This window comes from Monodelphis domestica, chromosome 1 (genome assembly GCF_027887165.1).
Source record: "Monodelphis domestica isolate mMonDom1 chromosome 1, mMonDom1.pri, whole genome shotgun sequence".
Classification (NCBI taxonomy): Eukaryota; Metazoa; Chordata; class Mammalia; order Didelphimorphia; family Didelphidae; genus Monodelphis; species Monodelphis domestica.
Window position 1 is genome coordinate 186,510,593 of NC_077227.1, and position 20,321 is coordinate 186,530,913.

Below are 20,321 nucleotides of genomic sequence, written 5' to 3' on the forward strand. Positions count from 1 at the left end.
AGGATTTTTTGAGAAAAATGAAGTAAATATAATCCCCATTTTGGAGGTTTTGATTATATATGCCTATCTCATAGAACTCACAAACTGTTAAAGTAGAGGAGACCTTAGAAACCACCCAGTACAACTGTCTCATTTTTTATAAATGAGGCAACTGAGGCCAGAAGAGGTCAGCGGCAGAACTGGAGCTCGAAGGTTTCCTATATTTAAAAGTTGGGTCACTTGAAGGGTTCTGAGGTGAAGAGACATTAGATTTGTTTTGTTTAGCCCCAAAGGGTAGAACCAGGAATAATGGGATTAAAGTCAATGGTAGGTATCCTAATGATTGGAACAAACGTTCTTCCCCCCCCCCCCCCCCCCTTAGATCCCTTACTTTCTGTATTAGTAACAATTCTTAAGGCAGAGGGGCAAGAGTGGGGGTGCATCACCAAGGTAGGAAGTGTCTGAAGCCAGACTTGAACTCAGACCCTGTAGAATTCAGGCCTGGCACTTTATCCACTCTGCCACCTAGCTGCCCTAGAACAAAGGTTTTTAACCTGAGTCAAGGGATTCAAAGAAAGATTTCTGGGGAGGGAAGTCCATGAATTTAGATGGGGGGGAAAAGCACATTTATTTCAAAATAATTAGTTTCCTTGAGTAGCTCAGTGGATTGAGAGCCAGGCCTACAGACAGGAGGTCCTGGGTTCAAACCTGGTCTCAGACAATTCCTAGCTGTGTGACCCTGGGCAAGTCACTCAACCCCGATTGCCTGGCCCTTACCACTCTTCTGCCTTGGAACCAATACACAGTATTGATTCCAAGACAAAGGTAAAGGTTTAAAAAAATTAGTTTCCTTTGAATTCCTTTTTATTTTATATCTAAAAAAAATATTATTGACAAAGGGGTATATGACACAAAAAAGGCTTCAGGATTAGATATATCCAAAAAACTAAATGGCCTGTCATGGACCATTGGTTGTGAGTTCACTCTTAGTAGAGGTCATCGTAGTTTTAGAGATGGAAAAGGGTCTTCAGAGGCCAGCTAGAAGTTGGGGCCACACTAATCTATACATAAGGATCCCTATAGTTACATACCGATTTAGTTGTAAAAATCTGATGTTATCTAAGTTTTATTATATTTTACTTATTTTACATATTTATTAAATATTTATATGTTTATAGATTTAATTTATTAAGTATTTCCCAGTTATATTTCAATCTGGTTCTGGAGTGTTGTGGGCTGCATACTTGACACTTCTAATCTAGACTACCTCTCTTATTTTATGAAAGAGGAAACCGAGGCCCAGGGAGGTTCAAGTGATTTCCCCAAGAAAATGCAAATCATCAGCATCAGAGACTCTGGCCCACGGCGACTCTTCCAGATTGAGCGTCCTGTCCAATAGCCATACTCTGGCTGCCACAGTTATAGGAACCAGGGCCAGGGCCAAGGCTGCCACTCCCTCCAATACTCGTCTCCTTCTGCTGCTTGCATTGCTGAGGACTCTAGCACTCCTGGTGCTAGTATTACTGACTACAGAAGCACATTTGTCAAGGCATAAAAGATCTCTCTTCACACTGTATCATACTGCCTGCCTTTCCTTCCTTAAAGCAGCAGAGGCTGGCGATAAAGGATGAGAGACCTAAATTTCTAAATTAGAATTAAACTAATGCCAATTCTGAGGTTTGTGCAAGCTCATCCAGCTAGTTAACCACATGGCCAAGACGAGAGTCTGTGTCAGCTGCTTCCTGGGTCTTTCCCATTACCGCTCTGTCTTGTCCTGCCTGTTCTTCTGCTACAACTTCCCGGCTTCCTCCAAACCTCACCCTAGCCTGTCTCTGATCCCTGACTTCCTTAGTTCTGTCTAGACAGAAAGGGATCCAGGACAAGGTGAGGGTGAGGGTCAAAAATTAGCAAAGCAGGAGAAGAATCTGCAGTTGCGTAGCGTTAATCAGCTCAGAGAACCCAATCTGCTTACTTCTTTCTATTTAAAAAAAAAGTTTATCCTGTAATTATAATCTATTAGGTGTGGATTGAGAGAGCTAGAGGTTTATTATAGAGATTCCCTAGGCCTGCATTTTAGAAAGCCAGAGGTATCAATTTGACTGCCTTGCCATGTAAATACAAGCTGCTACCATTGCTGGTTTAGTCTTACAAGATAAACTCACCATAAACCGTTTTCCTGGAGGGGCTAAAAAAGAATTGAGTAGAAGAGGCATATTTTACTGATGATATTTTACCCAGAGACTAGGGGCTGTCTCCATGGCTTTTCAGCAACTTTTAAAAATTTGGATACAACTGAAGTATGGATTTTTTTTTTCCTTGAGTGAGAACTGAGTTACAAAATGCTGGTTTGTATTAGGGTGTGTCTAGCACTTTTTGTGCTGCCAAGCTGGTCCTTTTTTTTCCCTTCTTCTTAAACAGTCCACACACTAGTAGATTTTCCATTAACAGGCTCAAATTTATTTCCAGCCTATGATGCTGGAGAAACCCAAGAAGTGCTTTACATTTTCCTAAAGAGGCCTCAGAATTTATTCCATGCAGCTGCCTAAAAAGAGCATTTCATATGCCATTTTAAAAAGGTATTTTTAATTTAGCATACTTTGATATATGTGGGGAAAGGACTTTATTTGCCTTAGAAAGTCTCTTTAATTGAGTTGTTGAGGGAAATATGTTTTCTAGGATCTTCATCATTTTCACTTCTATACTGGGACTGAAAACAGACCAAACACCCACCTACACAAGTATTTTTACATAAAGAGGTAGAGAAGACAAGAGACTGAAAAATCAAATAAAATCATGTAAGTGGTGGATTTGTAGAGATTTACATAGATATTGGAATAGGAGGTAAGAGTAACTCGAAAACAAAAAAAGAAATGGCTGAATGAACGAATAAAGTGAAAAGTAATGACAATGTAGTTTTCCTAATGCTTCAGAGAGCAGGTGGTAGGCTTTTAAATTTTTAAAAGAGAATGAAAAATAAAAGAAAGAAAGAAATACAACATATATGACAAGGCACAGCCAAGTCTATATGGTGGAATGTCTAGAGTATACTGATAACAAGTGTGGTACAATAGAGAGAATATTTATTCTGTAGTTGGAGCACTCTAGGTTCAAATCCTTCCTCTGACATTTACTACCTGAGTGACCTTCCTCAGGTGCCATGGTGAATAGAGCACTGGCCTTGGAATCAAGAAGACTCACCCTCATGAGTTCAAATCTGACCTCAAATATTTACTAGCTGTGTGACCTTGAGTAAATCACTTAACCATGTCCACTTCAGTTTCCTTATCTGTCAGATGAACTGGTGAAGGAAATGGCAAACCATTCAGTATCTCTGCCAAGAAAACATCCTTTGATAATAATATGTGTAACCCACTGGGACTGCTTGTCAATTCTAGGAGGGAGGAGGGAAGAGGGGAGGGAGATATAATGTAACCATGAAAAAAAATTTCAATTAAATTTAAAATAAAAAAAAATCCATTGGCGTAAGAAAGAGTAGGACACAACTGAAATGACTGAACAACAACATATCTCTAATGACTCAGTTTCATAATCTATAAAATGAAGGGTCTGGACTACATGACCTCTGAAGCATCTTTTATATCTGTATTAGAGGCTTTCTAACCTGGGGTCCGTGAACCATTTTTTAATTAAAAAAATTTAAAAATGTAGTTGTATTCAAGAGCATGCTGTACAAGATGGGAACCAATTGTTAAATTTTCAGTGGACCATTTATATCTCAGAAATCAGCAATCACTATAAATCAAGGTTTGATTACTATTTTGGTGACTGTCTAGACTTAAGAAAGAGATGGGGAATATATTAATAATGCAGATTAAAGTTAAAAGCACTTCCTACATATAGATATATTTTTTTGAAGGGGAAGTTGTTAAATATTTACCAGCACATCCCTGACTATATTTCAATATACATCTGCCTTAGTAATCGTGTGAATTTTGTGCACTTAAAAACATTATTTTGTTCAGAAGAGTCCAGCAGGCTGCCAAAGGGGTCCACAACACAAAAAAGGTTAAGATTCCGTGTTCTGAATATGTTCTCATCTATTTTTTGATCCTAATAGCCCTCATCTTCCACTACCTTTCAACAAACACCTTCACCCTAGGTAAGCATCCCTCTTCACTGGCTCTTAACTGTGCCATCTTCAATCATTCATCCATCCATCCATTGACTCTATGTAAAGCACTATGCTAGGTGTTGAGGGAGAAAAGTCATTGCCCCTGCCCTGATGATGTTTACAGTTTAGGAGGGAAGACAGCACAGTAAGTAGAAAGAAGATTTTGAACTAGAGCTTAATATAGAAGATACCCTTACAGAAATAACTGAATGAGAGAGTAAATGAATTTGTTACAAGAGGGTATGTTGAGAGAAGGCCAAGGACAGAATGGTAGAGTATACATGTTATAAAATGATTGGGAGGGGTAGCTAAGACAGCCAGACCTGGAGTAAGGAGGACCTGGGTTCAAATGTAGCCTCAGCTGCTTCCTAGCTGTGTGACTCTGGGCAAGTCACTTAACTCCAAATGCCTATCCCTTACTGCTCTTCTGCTAAGACAGGATGAGAAGGAATAGTTTAGGAGAACCAAGAAATATGGTATCTCTAATGAGAGAAGAGTAGGTTATCCTGCAGTCCTTTCTAGTTTGAAATCATAGGATCCCAAAACATGCAGATGACTATAAAAAAATATTACAAGTAGTACATACACAACAAAGTGCCACATGAGATCTGAGAGGGAAACTCATTACTAATCTAGGATCAAGAAAGGCTTCAAGAAGGAGGTAGTGAGTGGGCTGAGCTTTAAAGAATGGGTAAGAATTCAACAGGTGAAGAGGGGGAGGGAGAACATTCCAGGCATAAGAAGAGTGAATAAAGGCATTAAGGTAGAAAAGCACAGAACTTTACTGAAGATGAATCACACCACCCACACCTCCTACCAGAGAGGCAATGGGCTTAAAAATCCAGACTGAGATCTGCACTTTTGGAAATGGCCAATGTGGGAACTTGTTTTGCTGGACTGGATGTGTTTGTTGTGAGGGGTCTTTCTGTTTGTTTGCTTGTTGTTTTTATTGTTGTTGTGGGAGAGAGATAAGGGGAGGAAGATATCCTTTATGCCAGCAGTGGCATGAAGGGAAGGAAAGAGGGCAGGAAGACTTACTAGGAAGCTATTGTAAGCACAAGCAGGTGGTAATGAGGGCTCTCAACTAGTATCAGTAAAGAAGGTCCAGAAACAGAAAAGATGCCATGGAGGTAGAATCTCCTTTTGGATAAGTGAAGGAAGAGTGAAAGGTAATCCCAAAGTTTCCTAAAAGAATTAAGTGCCTTTGACAGAAGGAATAAAATTAGGAGAAGGAAGAGGTCAAGGAAGGAATAGTTTTGTTTTGGACATGCTGACTTTAGAGATGCTAATGGCACATCTTGGTGGCAGTAGCCTGAGGACAATTAAGAGGTGCAGGTTAGGAACTCTGAAGGAAGGTCAAAGCTAGAGATTGAGATGTTAGCTCAAATAAAATGTAAGCTCTTGGAAAGCCAGGATTCTTTTGTATATGTCTTTGAATCCTTTGCAACTAGTACCATGCTTTTCATTTAATAACTAGGCACGAATAAATGTCTGTCTTCTTGAAAGTTTATTTTGGAAGCTGTCTTTACATAAACAATTGAATGAGAATAAATGTTTGCAACAATGAGAATATTAGAAAGGACAAAAAAAGAATATAAAAGAATATATACTTTGAAGAATTGGGGGAAATGATGAGAAAAAATGGACAGAAAGTTTAGGGGAATCAAGAGATATGTATCGTTTCTGATGTCAAGAGAGTAGAATATTCAGCATCAGAGAATGGTCAAAAGGGTTTAATTCTAAAAAACCAAAGAAGACTGGGTTCAAAACCTGAGTCTACTACCTGTATGATTTTCTTATCTTCCTTCCTCCCCCCTTTCTCTTTCCTCTCCTCCTTCCCTTTTCCTTCCTTCCTTCCTTCCTTCCTTCCTTCCTTCCTTCCTTCCTTCCTTCCTTCCTTCCTTCCTTCCTTCCTTCCTTCCTTCCTTCCTTCCTTCCTTCCTTCCTTCCTTCCTTCCTTCCTTCCTTCCTTCCTTCCTTTTTAAACTCTTACTTTCTGCCTTAGTAACAACTCTAAAACAGAAGGTCAGGGGCTAAGGAAATGAGGTTAAGTGACTTGGCCCAGGGTAGCATGGTTAAGGAGTACCTGAGGCCAGATTTGAACCCTGGAGTCTCCAGACCTGGCTCTCTATCTATTGAGACACCTTTCTGCCTCACTGCATGACCTTTCATAAGTCACTTCGATTCTGTAGGCCTCAGTTTTCTCATCCCTAAAAAATGAATAAAAGGCTTTTAATGACCCTTCTGGATCCAAATTTATGATCTTAGTGGAGTCAGGCAATACTACTTAATGATTTAAAGAAGGTGGTATAGTTAGAGAAGGGAGATAGTGAGGTTTAGAAGTGGCCTGGAAGTCAGGGAAAGCACTGATTTAACTTGACTTGATATATTATCTGCAACAGACATGATATTTCAGGAAATTTTCTTTGATTGAGCAGTAATTTCTCTTTGCTCTGTGTATAACAGCACTGTCTATATCTGTCTTCTCTACCCAACTAGTCTGCAAACTTGGTGGGGAAAGAATCACATCTTTCCTTCTATAATTCCCACAGTGATATACCCATAGGAAATGTTCAAGAGACATATGTGGAAGGAAATGAATGCTCCTTCTGCCCTCTATTCCCTTTTGGATTTGCACTTGAAAGTCAAGATTTACATATGTAGGCCAATAGATAAAGTAGAAAGCTCAAAATAGTTTTAATTCTTTTGCTTTATTTTTCTCCCTGAAAACCATTCATAAAAATTGTTTAAAAAATACTAATATGGCTTTGAAATATTAACATCTCGTTCTCTTAGCCTCCAAAATTCTGTGGGGAATTTTGATGGGGACAAAGAACTCTTCTACATACCTAATCAGACAATCCATTCATAGGATGATTGCTTGGCCATTTATTAGCAGAAAAATTGTTCCAAACCTGGTCTCTTCAGGATCATTTAGTAGGCTAGATTGAATTGGTCATTCTTTATATCAAAATGAGCTAGCTAGATGCTAAGAGAAATAGAACTGGGGGAGGGGCGGATCAACAATGACTAAAAAGTGGGTAAGGTTTTAGAGAAAAGATGGAATTTATCATAGGATTATAAACCTAGAAATGGAAGAGATTTTAGAAGTCATCTAGATGAGAAAATGAGGCTCAGAGAGGCTGTGACTTGACTGCCATCATACAGAGTCTAAATTTGAACCCAGGTCCTCTGACTCTAAGGGCAGCAAACATTCTATTATGCCATTAGGACTTGGTTTAGATCTTGAATAATAGAAGAGAAAAGGGAGAGAATGTAGGCTAGAGATGGGGTGGGTGAACAGAATGAGCAAAAGTAGAAAAAAAGATGATGCATTTAAGAATGAGATAATCTGAGCTAGAAGAAGGCCTTAAAGTTTGGGTAGGATTTTGGAGAGACAGAGAAGTAAAAGTATCCAGGCAGTAAAGGAGGTTGTTTTCTACCTCCACAAACCTAAATCACTCACCAGCAACCACCATGACAGTTCCACTCTCTCCAGCGTAGGGCTTTTTAATGTGGGGTCTTTAAACCTTCATTTTAAAAAATATCTTGATAATATTTCAATATAATTGGTTTCCTTTGTAATGATACATATTTTATTTTATGCATTTTAAGATACTATTCTGAGACTCTACTAGACTGCCAAAAGGACACTAAGAGAGTTAAAAACTTCTGGTCACCATAAGGCTCTTTGATAACTTAATTCAGTACATATTCCTATACTATACATTCCTATACAAACCTCCTTATTTGTTTTCTCTCCCATTCTTGCTCAGTATCCATCCAATTTCTTCATTTAGGCCTTCAGTCTGTCATTCAGCATCTCCCATTATTTTTTACTCATTCATTCCACTGAATCTCATCCGTACCCAAGAATCCTTGCTCAGATATGTGAATGAATGTTGCCTTCTTGGTAATTCTAAACTCTTTTACTATACTAACCTTCTAAGAAATCCTAGTGTTCCATCATCTCCCCTTGTTTGCTTTTTTCTTTTCCATAGAAATTCTGGAGAAAAAGTCAGAGGTGGACAGAGTCCATCATAGACTCAAGCTGTCCTGCAATTCTATCTGGCTTCAGCTGTTATTCTCAATCTTTGTTTCTTCTTTGTATCTCAATCAGTTTTATTTATTTTTTATTTACTGTATACTAGGCATTATGATGCAAAGGCAAAAACAAAATAGTCTGTAGCATCATGTGACATTCCTTTTTTCAACAAAACAGTCTATCTATCTATATATCTAGCACACAAACTTAACAAACAAAAGCAACTATGGCATTAAGACTTTTTGGGACACCCTCTATCAGTGTGGTGAACCTATGGCATGGATGCCAAAAAAGGGCATGCAGAGCTCTCTCTGTAGGCACACCTGCAGTTGCCTGACAGAGTTCATAAATAGAAAGCCAGGGGGACTCCAGGAGGAGCTGTTCCCCTCCACATCTCCATGCCCCTGAGGACATTCCTGACTTCTCCCATTCCTCTACCAGAAGCCCTATGAGAGTGCTTCCTCCCTCCCTGGTCTGGGGTAAGGTGCTGGGGTGGGGAAGGAGCAACATGCTGTGTGAGGGTGCAGTGTAGACGGCAGCCTGTCGAGTTTGTGGGGAAGGTGATTCCTGACGTGGGGTTGGAGGAATTAGGTTTGAGGGGAGCATAGCTCCCAGCATGGTACATAGCAGGAGGGGAGCAGAGCTGGAGGGGAGCAGAGTGCTAGGGCCACTCTCCTTCCCCCCTCCCCATGCAGGCCTCTCATTACCGGCCCCTCTGCCCAGCAGTCCAGTGGGAGTAATTCCTCCCTCCCTTTCCTGGGGCAAGTTGGGGTGGCAGGAGGGTTGAAGGGTGGGTGTGGTACTTGGTCTCTGGGTGGGGGTTGGGCATGGCACTTGGTCTGGGGGTGGGGGCAGGGCCTGGCACTCTGTTTCTAAAAGGTTCACCATCACTACCCTCCATCTAGAAAGTTGTTCAAGATAATTGGGAATGGGGAGACATTAGCATCTGGGAAGTTTTAAAAGGCCTCTAGGAGGAAGTATCACTCAAGCAGAGTTTGTAAAGAAATAAGGAATTCTAAGAGGTAGAGGTGAGGAGAGTACATTTCATTCCAGATAAGGGAACTGGCCTGTACAAAACAATGAAGATGATCAATAAGCACTTATTATTATTTATTTATAATATGAAATATAATAATGTAATGATAATAAATAGTATTATTACTAAGTACCTACTGTGTATTAATTGCTAAGCACCTTCGTAGAAAGGTTATACCTATGCCTAGAATGGGAAGCTAGGTGTCACAGTGGATAGAATGATGGCTCTGGATTTGGGCAGACCTGAATTCAAATCTGAATCTGAACTCAGAAACTTCCTAGCTCTATGAACCCAGGCAAGCCCCTTAAGCCTCTTTGCCTCAGTTTCCTCATCTGTAAAATGAGAAGGGGAAGGAAATGACAAACTGTTCCAGGATTTTTGCCAAAAGTGAAACACTGACAAACTGATCAATGTGTGAGGAGCAATAATTGCCTGTACTTCTACCTTTATATGTAGTAAAGACCAGGAAAGTAAGCTGCCCCTGTTTGTGAAGAGTTTTTTCTCCCTAACAGCACTCACCATGGGGATTATTGTGTGCTCTTCTCATTAGTTTTCCAATTCCTCATTCATTCATTTTTACCTCTCTGGGCTTCAATTTCCCCACTTTAGAAATGGGGGAAACAATGACTTTCTTTCTGGGATTGTTGTGGGGAGAATCCCTATAGGTTATGGAAGTGTGTGGGCTGATAATCCTATCCTTCGACTCTGTGGATGCCTTCATTGTGATCATTTGGCCAGACATCTCAGCTGTACTTCATATTTTTTTCCAACAGCCTACAAGACACCTCCACCTCAGATGTTTTGCTATCACCAGAAGCTTAACACAACGGAAATGGAATTGATCATTCCCATTGCTGTCAGAAGTACTGTCATCCTCCTAGGCTTAAAATCTTCAAAATCACCTTTAGTTCTTCCGTCTCCTTCATCCCCTACATTCAATTTGTCACCATATCCTGTCAGTCAATCCTTTGAAACCTCTTCCTTTGAAATCTGCCTTTTCTCCTCCATCCTCATGCTATCTCTGTGGCTCAGGCCGTCATCATCTCATGCCTGGATGATTGCAATAGCTTCTGTCTTCTGTCTGTGCCCTTCTCCCATGTACTGCTGCCAGACTAGTTTCCCTAAAATACTTCCACCTTGTTTCTTCCCAGCTCAAGAACCTCCAGTGGCTTTCTTTTTGCCTACCACATAAAATACAAATTCCTTGGCCAGGTTCCAACTTCCTAAGCTTATATATGACTCCTCTTTACTCTCTCTTTTGAACGTTTGCACAAAAACTGTCCCTATGCCTAGGATGGGGCATCTTGGTAGCACAGTGGATGGCACTGGATCTGGAGTCAAGATGACCTGCGTTCAAATTTGACCTCAGATATTAACTAGTTGTTTAAATCTGGGCAACTCACTTAACACTGTTTGTGTTTCCTCATGTGTAAAATGATCTAGAGAAGAAAATAGCAAACCTCTCTAGGATCTCTGACAAGAAAACCCCAAATGGAGTCATGAAGAATTGGACATGGCAGAAATGCCTGGAATGTACTGTATTCCTTTACTTTTGCCTCTTAGAACCCCTAACTTTCTTCAAATCTCAGGCAGGAGTCCCCATTTGAAGATCCTCTTGGGATCTTGAGCTACTGCTGCTCTGAAATAACCTTGGATATCTTTTATAACTACTCAGATACTTTTGTATCTATAAATACATTGTTTTCCCTGATAGAATACAACTTCCTTGAGAGTGAGGCCAGTTTTGTTTTAATCTGTATATCCAAAGTGTTTCACATAGCAGGTGCTGAATAAATGCTTGCTTGCCTGCTTGGGCTTCAAGACCCTCTATGACCAGGCTTCCATCTAATCTACTGAGCTATTCTCTGGAGAAAGGCGGTATGGCAGAGTGGATGTAGAATTGGTCTTGAAACCAGGAAGACCCATGTTCAAGGCTTTCTGACATGTAATGCTGGTGACCTGGACAACTTGAATTCCAAGACTTCGTTTTAAAATGTAATGTGATCTGTGTTTTATTGTACTTTTGTTTATTTGATTAAATATTTCCCAATTATATTTTAATTTGGTTTATATGATATCTTTGCTTTAGTCCAGATGAACTATTACTACTAGTAGTACTACTATTGATGGTGATGATAGTAATAATAATGATGATGATGATGATGATAGCTAACATTTATATAAACTTACTATGCCAGGCACTGTGCTAAATGCTTTACAGTTATCTCATGTGTGTCTTACAACCCCCTTGGGAGATAGGATTAAAACCTTTACCTTCTGTCCTAGTAACAATCTAAGACAGAAGGACAAGGGCTCGCCAGTTGGGGTTAAGTGATCTGCCCAGGGTAGCACAGTTAGGAGGTATCCCCCTAACTCCAGGCCTGGTATTGTTTCCACTGTGCTATCTAGATGCCCCAATATGTAGTTTTTGAAGTCTACACTACCCATGGGGTTCTAATGTATAGCTTGCTGGCTTGTTTCTATTTGAGTTTGACATCACTGCTCTAGGCAATTCCTGAAGATTACACATTGCAGAGAAAAGTATTAACTTGTTTTTGTCGGAGTTTCCTATACTAATGAAATCACAGGGCCAGTCCCTGTCCTTACTGATAAGTTGACATTAGTAACTGCAGATTTAAGTACATTAAAAAAACCCTGTATATGATGCAGAGTTTAATATTCGTTGAGTGTGTGTGTGTAAAGGTATTTGATGGCTCATTCAAGAGACATATTTGATCAAAGTGAATTTATAGCATGTTGCTGAAAGAAATATGGCATGGAAAGTTCTCAATACCAATCAAAACACAGGTCCAGTTTCTACCCTACTCCCAGGAACACACCCTGCTTCAGTCAGGCTAGTCTGTTTACTGCCTCTTATACATATAATTACCTGTACTTCTACCTTTATTAAAGATATTCACATCTCCTCTTCCTTTACCTCTCCAAATCCCATTTAAGTCCCCATTTCCTTAGAGTCATCTCTGACAACCAAGGGACCCCATGGTGGCACCATGAAAAGAGCACACTGGTTCTAGAGTCAGAAGATCTAGGTTCAAATCCTTCCTGACAACTGCTATCTAAGGGTGACCTTAGGTACATCTCCTAATCTCCTGGTGCTTCACCCAATTCCTCTTAAATGTTAAATGAAGGGGTTGGACTAGATGGTCTCTGAGGTCCCTTCTAGCTTTTTGAACCCTAATCCAAACTGATCTTCTCCGCCTCCAGAGCTAGCACTATGCTCTTATCTCAGATGTGTTAGTTTTATCTCTTCATAACTAGGTTTTAAAAAACATTTAACTGATGCATTCGTCTTTATCACAACCATTTCTGGTAACAGAAAGAAAAAAAAATCCCTCCCTCCTCTCTCCAGATGAGACAAAGTATGACAATTATGCAAAACCAACTGATACTTTGACTGCATTTGACATTGCATGTATAATATTCTGCCCTATTAGTCCCCCACCTCACCATCATGATGCAGTAGGCACATTTCATTTCCTATTTTTGGTGTCCTTTATTGATTTTCCATTTGCTGTTTGTCTTTCTTTTAATTATCTTTTCACTTCCATTCTTGTGGCCATTGTGCATATTAGTATTTTGGAGGATCTGAACCAGTTCATAAAATTGTCCCCCATGTTTCTCTATAACAAATCACTTCATCATCACATCTCTCATACAAATAATCTATTGAGTAGTATTTCTCTCAAATAGTATTTAGCATAGCATCAGTGGATAAGACACCTAATAAGTGTTTCCTAGGATGACCGGGTTGAGACCTGGAAAGGTCTTTAGAAATCTGTCAATCCAACTCTTTCATTTTACATAAGAGGAAACTAAGATCCAGAGCCTGAGTAACTTGTCCAGGGTCACTGAGGCAGTTCAACAGGAGAGCCAGAATTCAAACCTAGGTCCTATGACTCCAAATCCATATGATCCTGCCTAGAATTCATTGATTACCTGTTACTTTTTTGAGGTCTTGTGACTTAATTGGCCTTTATAAATTGCTGGTGAAGCAACTCTTTCTATGTATATGGACAACAGTTCTATAACTTATAATTTTAAATAATTGGGGGGGGGGGGGGAATGAAGCTTAAATGACTTGCCCAGAGACACAAAGCTACTAATTGACTAAGGTGGGACTTGAATTCAGGCCTTCCTGACCCAAAGTATAGCATGCAAACCACTAAGCCAATACTATATTCCCCCAATACCAAAACAGGTAAAGAACTGGTTCTTCACTTTGTTCTTGTTGGGTCATATGGCCAAGCTTGAAGTAGGTGACTTGAGGTGGAGTAAGGGCAGGAATAGTAGTCATTGCTATAACCATTCTGCTCCCTAACTTGCCTACAAACAGAGCCTCAGCATTAAAGGTTTTCTATACCCTGATTTTCAGTGTATCCAATTTGCCATCTCAGCCACTGTAGGAAAGAGCAGATGGTGCCGAGCCAATGGGCTATATGTTTGATTGCCTGGAAAAATCTGGGAGGGGTGTGGTTTGAGGGGACACTCTTCTTCCCTCAGCTAGGGGTGGGGTACATTATAGCATCCTTCTGAGCCAGAAAAGGAGCTGAGATCATTAATATTGATTCTTCAGTTGCTTCTCAGGAAAAATTCTCAATCATCCCAAAGCTAAAAATCTCTAGCATGTCTGAGAGGTTAATGGTGGGTTTGCTGGTAGGAAGACTGCCAAGTTGGGTCTCTGGAAGGACTCCAGTGTTCCACAAACCCTGGCTTTTTCCTAATCATAGAAGCTATAAAACTTCAGGATTATACAAAAGTGCTCTAAAGGAAGCCAAATGACAAGCATAGGAGATAAAGCTCTGTGCTTGAAGACCAGTTTTAATCCTGTCTCAGACACTTTCTAGCTAGGTGACTCTGGGCAGGTCACTTCATTTCTTTGATGACCCTCAGTTTCCACTTTTGTATAAAGGAGTTGAATTTGATGGTGTTAGATCTCCTCTAATTAAAAGGATATAATTCTATGAAATATCCTGTTTCCTGAAAGATAAATAGCACATGATGCCAAATTAAAATTTTAAGTCCTTCTTAAAGATGCAGGGAGTCCCAGGACATGAAATTTGTATGACAGACACTAGGGCAGTGATAGCGAGCCTATGGCATGGGTGCCAAAGATGGCATGCAGAGGGCTCTCTGTGGGCCTGCTCTCCCCTTCTCCCCAACCAGTTCCTCACTAGAAAGGCAGAGGGACTCAGGCACAACTGCTCCCTTCCCCCTCTCCACCATGCCTGAGCACATTTTTTAATAGCACCTGCCCCTCTGCCCAGCAGCCCAATGGGAGTGCTTTCTCCCTCCCCTGTGTGGGGTAAAGGTGGGTGGGGTACACTGCCCCAGGCACTCAGTGGAGGTAGGTGGGTATGGTGCTTGGTCTAGGGGTGGGATGGGAGTAGGGCCTGGTACTCTGTCTCTAAAAGGTTACTGCACTAGGGAATAGAAGATACTCAGAGAGGAGGGACATGAAAGAAGAGTCAGTGAACTATGGATATTTTGACTCACCTTTGTCAAAACAAATGCACCCCTCTTCCTTTTCTGCAGAGGTGAGGATTCTGGATATGTAATATTGCATATACTGTCACACACTGTCAATTTGTTTTCTTTTATTCAACAACAACTTCTCATTCTCCTCCTCATTTTTTCTCCTCCTCCTTCCCTCTCCTTCTCCTTTTCCTCCTCTTCCTCCCCCCTTTCAGTCTTTATTATGAGGCCTGATTGTAGGAGGTCCTGGGAAAAGGGATACAATCTGAAATGAAGATGATATACAAATAAAATATCCCCTCCCCAAACTCACTAAAAAAGGGAAGATGGAAAGTTAAAAAAAAACAAAAAACAACAAAACCTTTAGATGGTTTTGAAAAGAATAGTATATTGGATTAAAGGAAGGTAATCTTCATAGTAAAATTTGAGAGCTACTGACATGGAGTGTGAAAAATTACACACACATTGATGAATGCACTCACCAGGGGACCCATACTTTGTCTCACATGTATACTCAACTGATGACATAGATAATTCAGGTAAGTACTCAAGGCAATACAGTAAGGTTCATAACCTACAAAAATGTGTGGCCAGACATACATACATATAATCATATGTACAAATGGCCATAAGCCCACTAAAGACATAAAGTTACAATGAGGGCTAGTTTCTCATCTTACAAAAGAAGTTAAATTAGATGACCTCAAAGCATCCTTTCAGTTATAAATGTATGATTCTATACTTTATAAACAGAGAACACTTATTAGCAAATTCATTAATTTGATCTTTTTAAAAATTCAGTTTAAAGGATAATCATTTGTTAAATTAAGACTCTATGTTTGCTTTATGAAAACTGTCCTCACAAAGCATGTGAACAGTTCACAGCTGTTTGTTTTATGGCTGTTAAAAAAATCTTTTTAGACATATTTTATTTTATGGGTTTCTTTTGGAGGGGGAGGAGGAAGGGGTGTGTGTGTGTGTGTGTGTGTGTGTGTGTGTACATCTCAATGTGGAAATTCCCTCCAAAGATGCAGACTGACAATCAGTAACTGATAATTTTAGGTAGTTAGTTGCTTGAGGCACCAACAGGCTAAGTGATTTGTATTTGTTGCAGGTAGGATTTAAACCCAGAACCTGTCTCCAAAGTCCTTTCTACTCACTATACTATGATGCTTCTCATTCAAAAGGGACAGTACATAGTCAGTCAATGAACACTCATTTAGCAATGTCTGTGTGCTAGGCACTAAGCTATCCAAAGAGAAAACAAAAAGAGGCAAAAGGCAGTTCCTGCCCTCAAGGAGTGAAGAGCATTGCAATCAAGCTACAGGATGACTTGAAATTTTGTCACAAGATGTTCTATTTTGAGAACTGGGCATATCCAACTTGAAGAAGAGATAACTTGGAAGAAGATGTGATTACTATCTTCACAAATATGTGAAGGGTTATCATGTGAAATAAGAAATAGATTTTTTTTTTTTATGGCTTGACAGAACCAGTGGGCAGAAGTTGCCAGGAGGCAATTTTTTACTCAATAAACAAACAAAAAGTAATTAGAGCTGTCCAAAAGTGGAACAGGATGCTTTAGGAAGGAGCTAGTTCCGTGCTATTGGTGGATGACCATTCATTTATCAGTAATGTTATCTAGAGGAGTCATGCTTTCCGGTACAAGTTAAATGAGATGACTTCCGAGGTACTTTCCAATGCTTGGATTCTGTTGTATACTTGTTCTCTAAGAGGATAAAGTATATTCTCAATGACTGTAAGCAATTCAAGCAAATAATTAATATGTTTGACAGAAGTCCAACTCTAACCCCCAAATGAGTTTGTTAATGATCAGCTGAGACCTTGACAATAAGGTTCATAACCTACAAAAAAGAGTCATTCTGTACCTTGGTTTTAAAGCTCTTCACTCCTTGAGGGCAGGAACTGTCTTCTGCCTCTTTCTGAATTCTTATTAGGTATCTAGACTACCTCTCCACCCTTTCCTTTCCAGTCCCTTCATCTTCTTTCTCTCTCCCTTTTTTCATTTTCTGATCCCACTCCCCCTTTTCCTCTTCTTCCACTACCTCTTCTGCCAAAAGGCCCAGATATTCAATGGACTAGGGACTGAAAGAAAAATGTTAGGATTTGCTGATTAAATTACAGGATTTTAGAGCTAGATGGGCCCTTGGACTTCACCTAATCCAACCATTCCTATCCTTCTCCCCCTTTAATAGAAGAAGAAAAGGTCAGTAATGGGATTTGCCCAAGGTCACACAAAAAATAAGAACAGAGGTGAATTTCAAATGTAGGTCCTGACTCCAGATACAGTGCTTTCACCCCATTTTTCCTTTGGTTGGAAGAACACTCTTAAGTCTCATCCTGTTTTTTTTTTCCTCCCTCTACCTTCTCCTGAATCCCTAAAATACATACATCCCCTAACATAATGGCCCATACAAAGATATACCCAAATACAAGGTGTGACTATGAAGTAAAGAGATAGATTCTTTTAAATATGAGGATGGATCTCAATTTATGGTCATGCCTCAGTACAAATATATGCACAGTGGCACAGATATAGATCAAATACAAAAGCAAGCAGCACTCAGATACTAGGAATCTCCAGGGAGGTGTCCTGCTCGATTCCATCTCTCACATGTGTGGGGACCAGAGATAAAGTAGGGGGTTGTTAGGCACCCGGTCTTCCCTGGATCATCCCTTTGGATCCTAATTTAACTCTTAGCTTGAACCAGCCCAGGACTCTGTGTCTATAACAGGAGGGGCTTGGGGGACCTGCCACAGTATTAAGGTTTCCCTTTTGAGGGAGTGAGAGTTTAAGGTTTTATATTGGGAGGTAGTCCATTGATGTAGGACTAATGGTCTCTTGAGGCATCTTCCTGGTCACACATCAACGGGAGCCTGGACTTATGGGAGACTCCGATTTTTCTATTCTCTGTCTTTTGTCCTAGTCTCTCTGGGCTGAAGATCTCTACATATTCTCATACTCAGAATACGTGGGTAGACTAGGTGAAAGAGAGCATGATTTGGAGAGTTAGAGCGTGGGAGGATGGTCATGTAGATGGGAAGAGATGGGGATTGATTTAGAAGAGTGAATTGAGGTTTAGACGATAACGACTGTGGGTGGACAGGAAAGGGTGAATGGTCAGCAGATCACCAGAGGATGCTGGTTACTTACTAATTCATCCTGTTCAGCACTTTGGGAGGGGTAAAGGGATGGATAACAATCCCTCCACAGCTTTTACATAGCTCAGCCCAGTCTGTTCCTTCCCTGCTCCCCTCCCCCCCCTCCCCTCTCCACATCTTCCTCTTCCTTCACAAGTGCTCACTTATATCTTTTGCACCAGCTTGTAGCTTTGGGATAGACCGAAGCTCAGAACTCGAGTTAGACGGATATTTTTTTAAAACAATTTATAGAAGCCACAATATACAAGGCTTTGGACTTCCCTACTGTCATTCCCTACAGCATTGCTCCAAACTCTGATCCTTTCTGACTTCAGATTTGAGTCACCTGCCCTAGCCCTTCTGCCCGGGGTGGGGGGTAATGGTGGTGGTGGGGTGAGCTTTTTAAGCCAGCATTTGGAAAGAAAATTCAAAGGGCAGATATTTTGCAATCCTCGATGCAGCACATTACAAGTATTTCCCAAACATTCCCCCCACCCTCCTGCTTCCAGGGGAAGAAGAGTCCAAAGCAAGACATGGGTAATCCCTAGCCCAGTGCACACCTCTCCACACTGGCACCCCTGCCACATTCTACAACTAAATAAGTTGGTTGTGAGCCAAGAGGGATGCAAACCCGCACACGCGCACGCACACACACACGCAACCATCTGGTTAAAAATTCTATCTTACAGAACTAATTCCGGCTTCGGTGAGCCAGTCCCTCTGCTAGAGAAATCCCTGCGATTTCTCTCCTCGCCTCCTTCCCCCTTCTTTCTATCCCCTCCTCCCCTTAGCAACCTCTACCACTTCTGGCTTACCTGCAGCGGAGACTGGCTCGCCCTCGCTCAGCTCCCCGGAATCCGAATCCATGCTGCGGGCCGGTCTCCAAGCGCGCTTCCTCCGGCCGCTCGCCCTCCTGCGGGGGCTCCGTCTACCGGTCCGCCTGGCCGACCGTCTGGCTGGCTGAGGGCGTCCCGGCGGGTGCCTCTGCTGTGCGCACAGCTCCCGAGGAGGAGGAGACGGCAGAGGCGGAGGCGGCAGCGCCTGCGGCTTAGGAGGGGAGCGGCCCCGGAATCCAAGTGAGCGCAGGGCTGGGGCTCCCCAGTTCCGTGCCTTCGCTGCTGGGCTCTCTGGAGCGGAGCTACGCAGCACAGCGCAGCGCAGCGCAGCTCGGGGCACAGCACGGCAGAGCTGAGCAGAGCTGAGCAGCTCTGGGTCAGTCCGTGCCAGCGAAAGAAGAACGTGGGGCGGAGGGCTGGGACGCAACAGGAAAGAGAGAGGGGGTTGGGGCTCGGGGGATGTGGGGGGGATGTGTGTGTGTGTGTGGGGGGGGTTGGGAGGCGGGGAGGAGAGAGCAACGTTCTTTGAAGCCTGTTGCAAGACTTACATTAAATATCCCAGAAGCGCTGCCCTCCTCTTGGGCCCCTCCTCGCGTCTGCCCGCTGCTTTTAGCTGAAGTTGCTGCTTGGCAGGGCAGAGCGGTGGCTTCTGCCGAAACCGCCGCTTCCCAATTTCCGAGCCAGGTCTGTAAGAGGCTCTTATGGAAAATACACTTCTCCCTCTGGCCCATCTCATCCCTGTTCTCCCCTTGCCCCCAGTGAGAGATCTGTGGGTCCCAGGATAGCCGGGTGAATGTGACTGTTAAGCCGGCAGCCTGGATGTCAGATGCTTTCCGAAGTGGAAGCAAATGGAGAAACTTAACAACCCCTCCTGAGCTGAGTCCTTACGTGGAAAGAAAGGGTCCCTTTACCTGGGGACAAAAAAAGTTGATCAATACAGCACCAGATTCTTGCGAATAAATGATTAACGCGGTCAACTCTGCTATGCTCTAAAAGCTTGTCTTTTTTCCCCTTCCCTTTCATATTCAGCCAAAAAGGGGGGAGGGGGCTAAGGGAGAGAATACTAGCTATGGGGCCAGTGAAAAGGTCCGGAATCTTGGGGGTTGGGGTGCGGTAGCTAGGTGGCTTAGTAGATAGAGAGCCAGGGCTGGACTTGGGAGGTCCTGGGTTCAAATTTGAATTCAAACATTTCCTAGCTATGTGACCTTGGGCAAGCCACTTAACCTTTATAGTCTCGCCCTTACTGCTCTTCTGTCTTGGAATCTATATTTGTATCGATTCTAAGACAGTAGGTAAGGATTAAAAACAAAAAAAGATTAGAGTCGGGAGGTGGATGAGTATCTTGTGAGAGGGTACAGCACGGATGTATTCATTTATCAAATGTCTGCTGTGTGCCAGACATTGTGCTAGAGACCCTGGAGGTATGAAGGCAGTAACGAAATAAATTCTGCCCTCAAGAAATTTAAGTCTATTCGACAGGATCACAATTAGACCCGGATGGAAATTTAGAGATTATCAGGTTTAACCCCCTCATTTTAGGAATGAGGACACTGAGGCACAGATAGGTTAATTGAATTTTCCAGGGTCACACTGCTAGTAAGTGTTGGAAGCAGATCTTTCTGACTCGATCCAGTATTC

The 20,321-nt window shown here is 41.7% G+C and overlaps 1 protein-coding gene across 1 annotated transcript in view; it reads right to left on the reverse strand.

The window, feature by feature from the left end:
* Positions 1-19,660, reverse strand: part of TNFAIP8L3 (TNF alpha induced protein 8 like 3) — a 32,300-nt gene extending 12,640 nt beyond the window's left edge. The window contains exon 1 of the mRNA XM_056810193.1: positions 18,663-19,660. Within this exon, the coding sequence (XP_056666171.1) occupies positions 18,663-18,714 (52 nt within the window). The 5' untranslated portion in view covers positions 18,715-19,660. The remainder of the gene's footprint in view (positions 1-18,662) is intronic.
* Between the last annotated feature and the right edge of the window lie 661 nt (positions 19,661-20,321).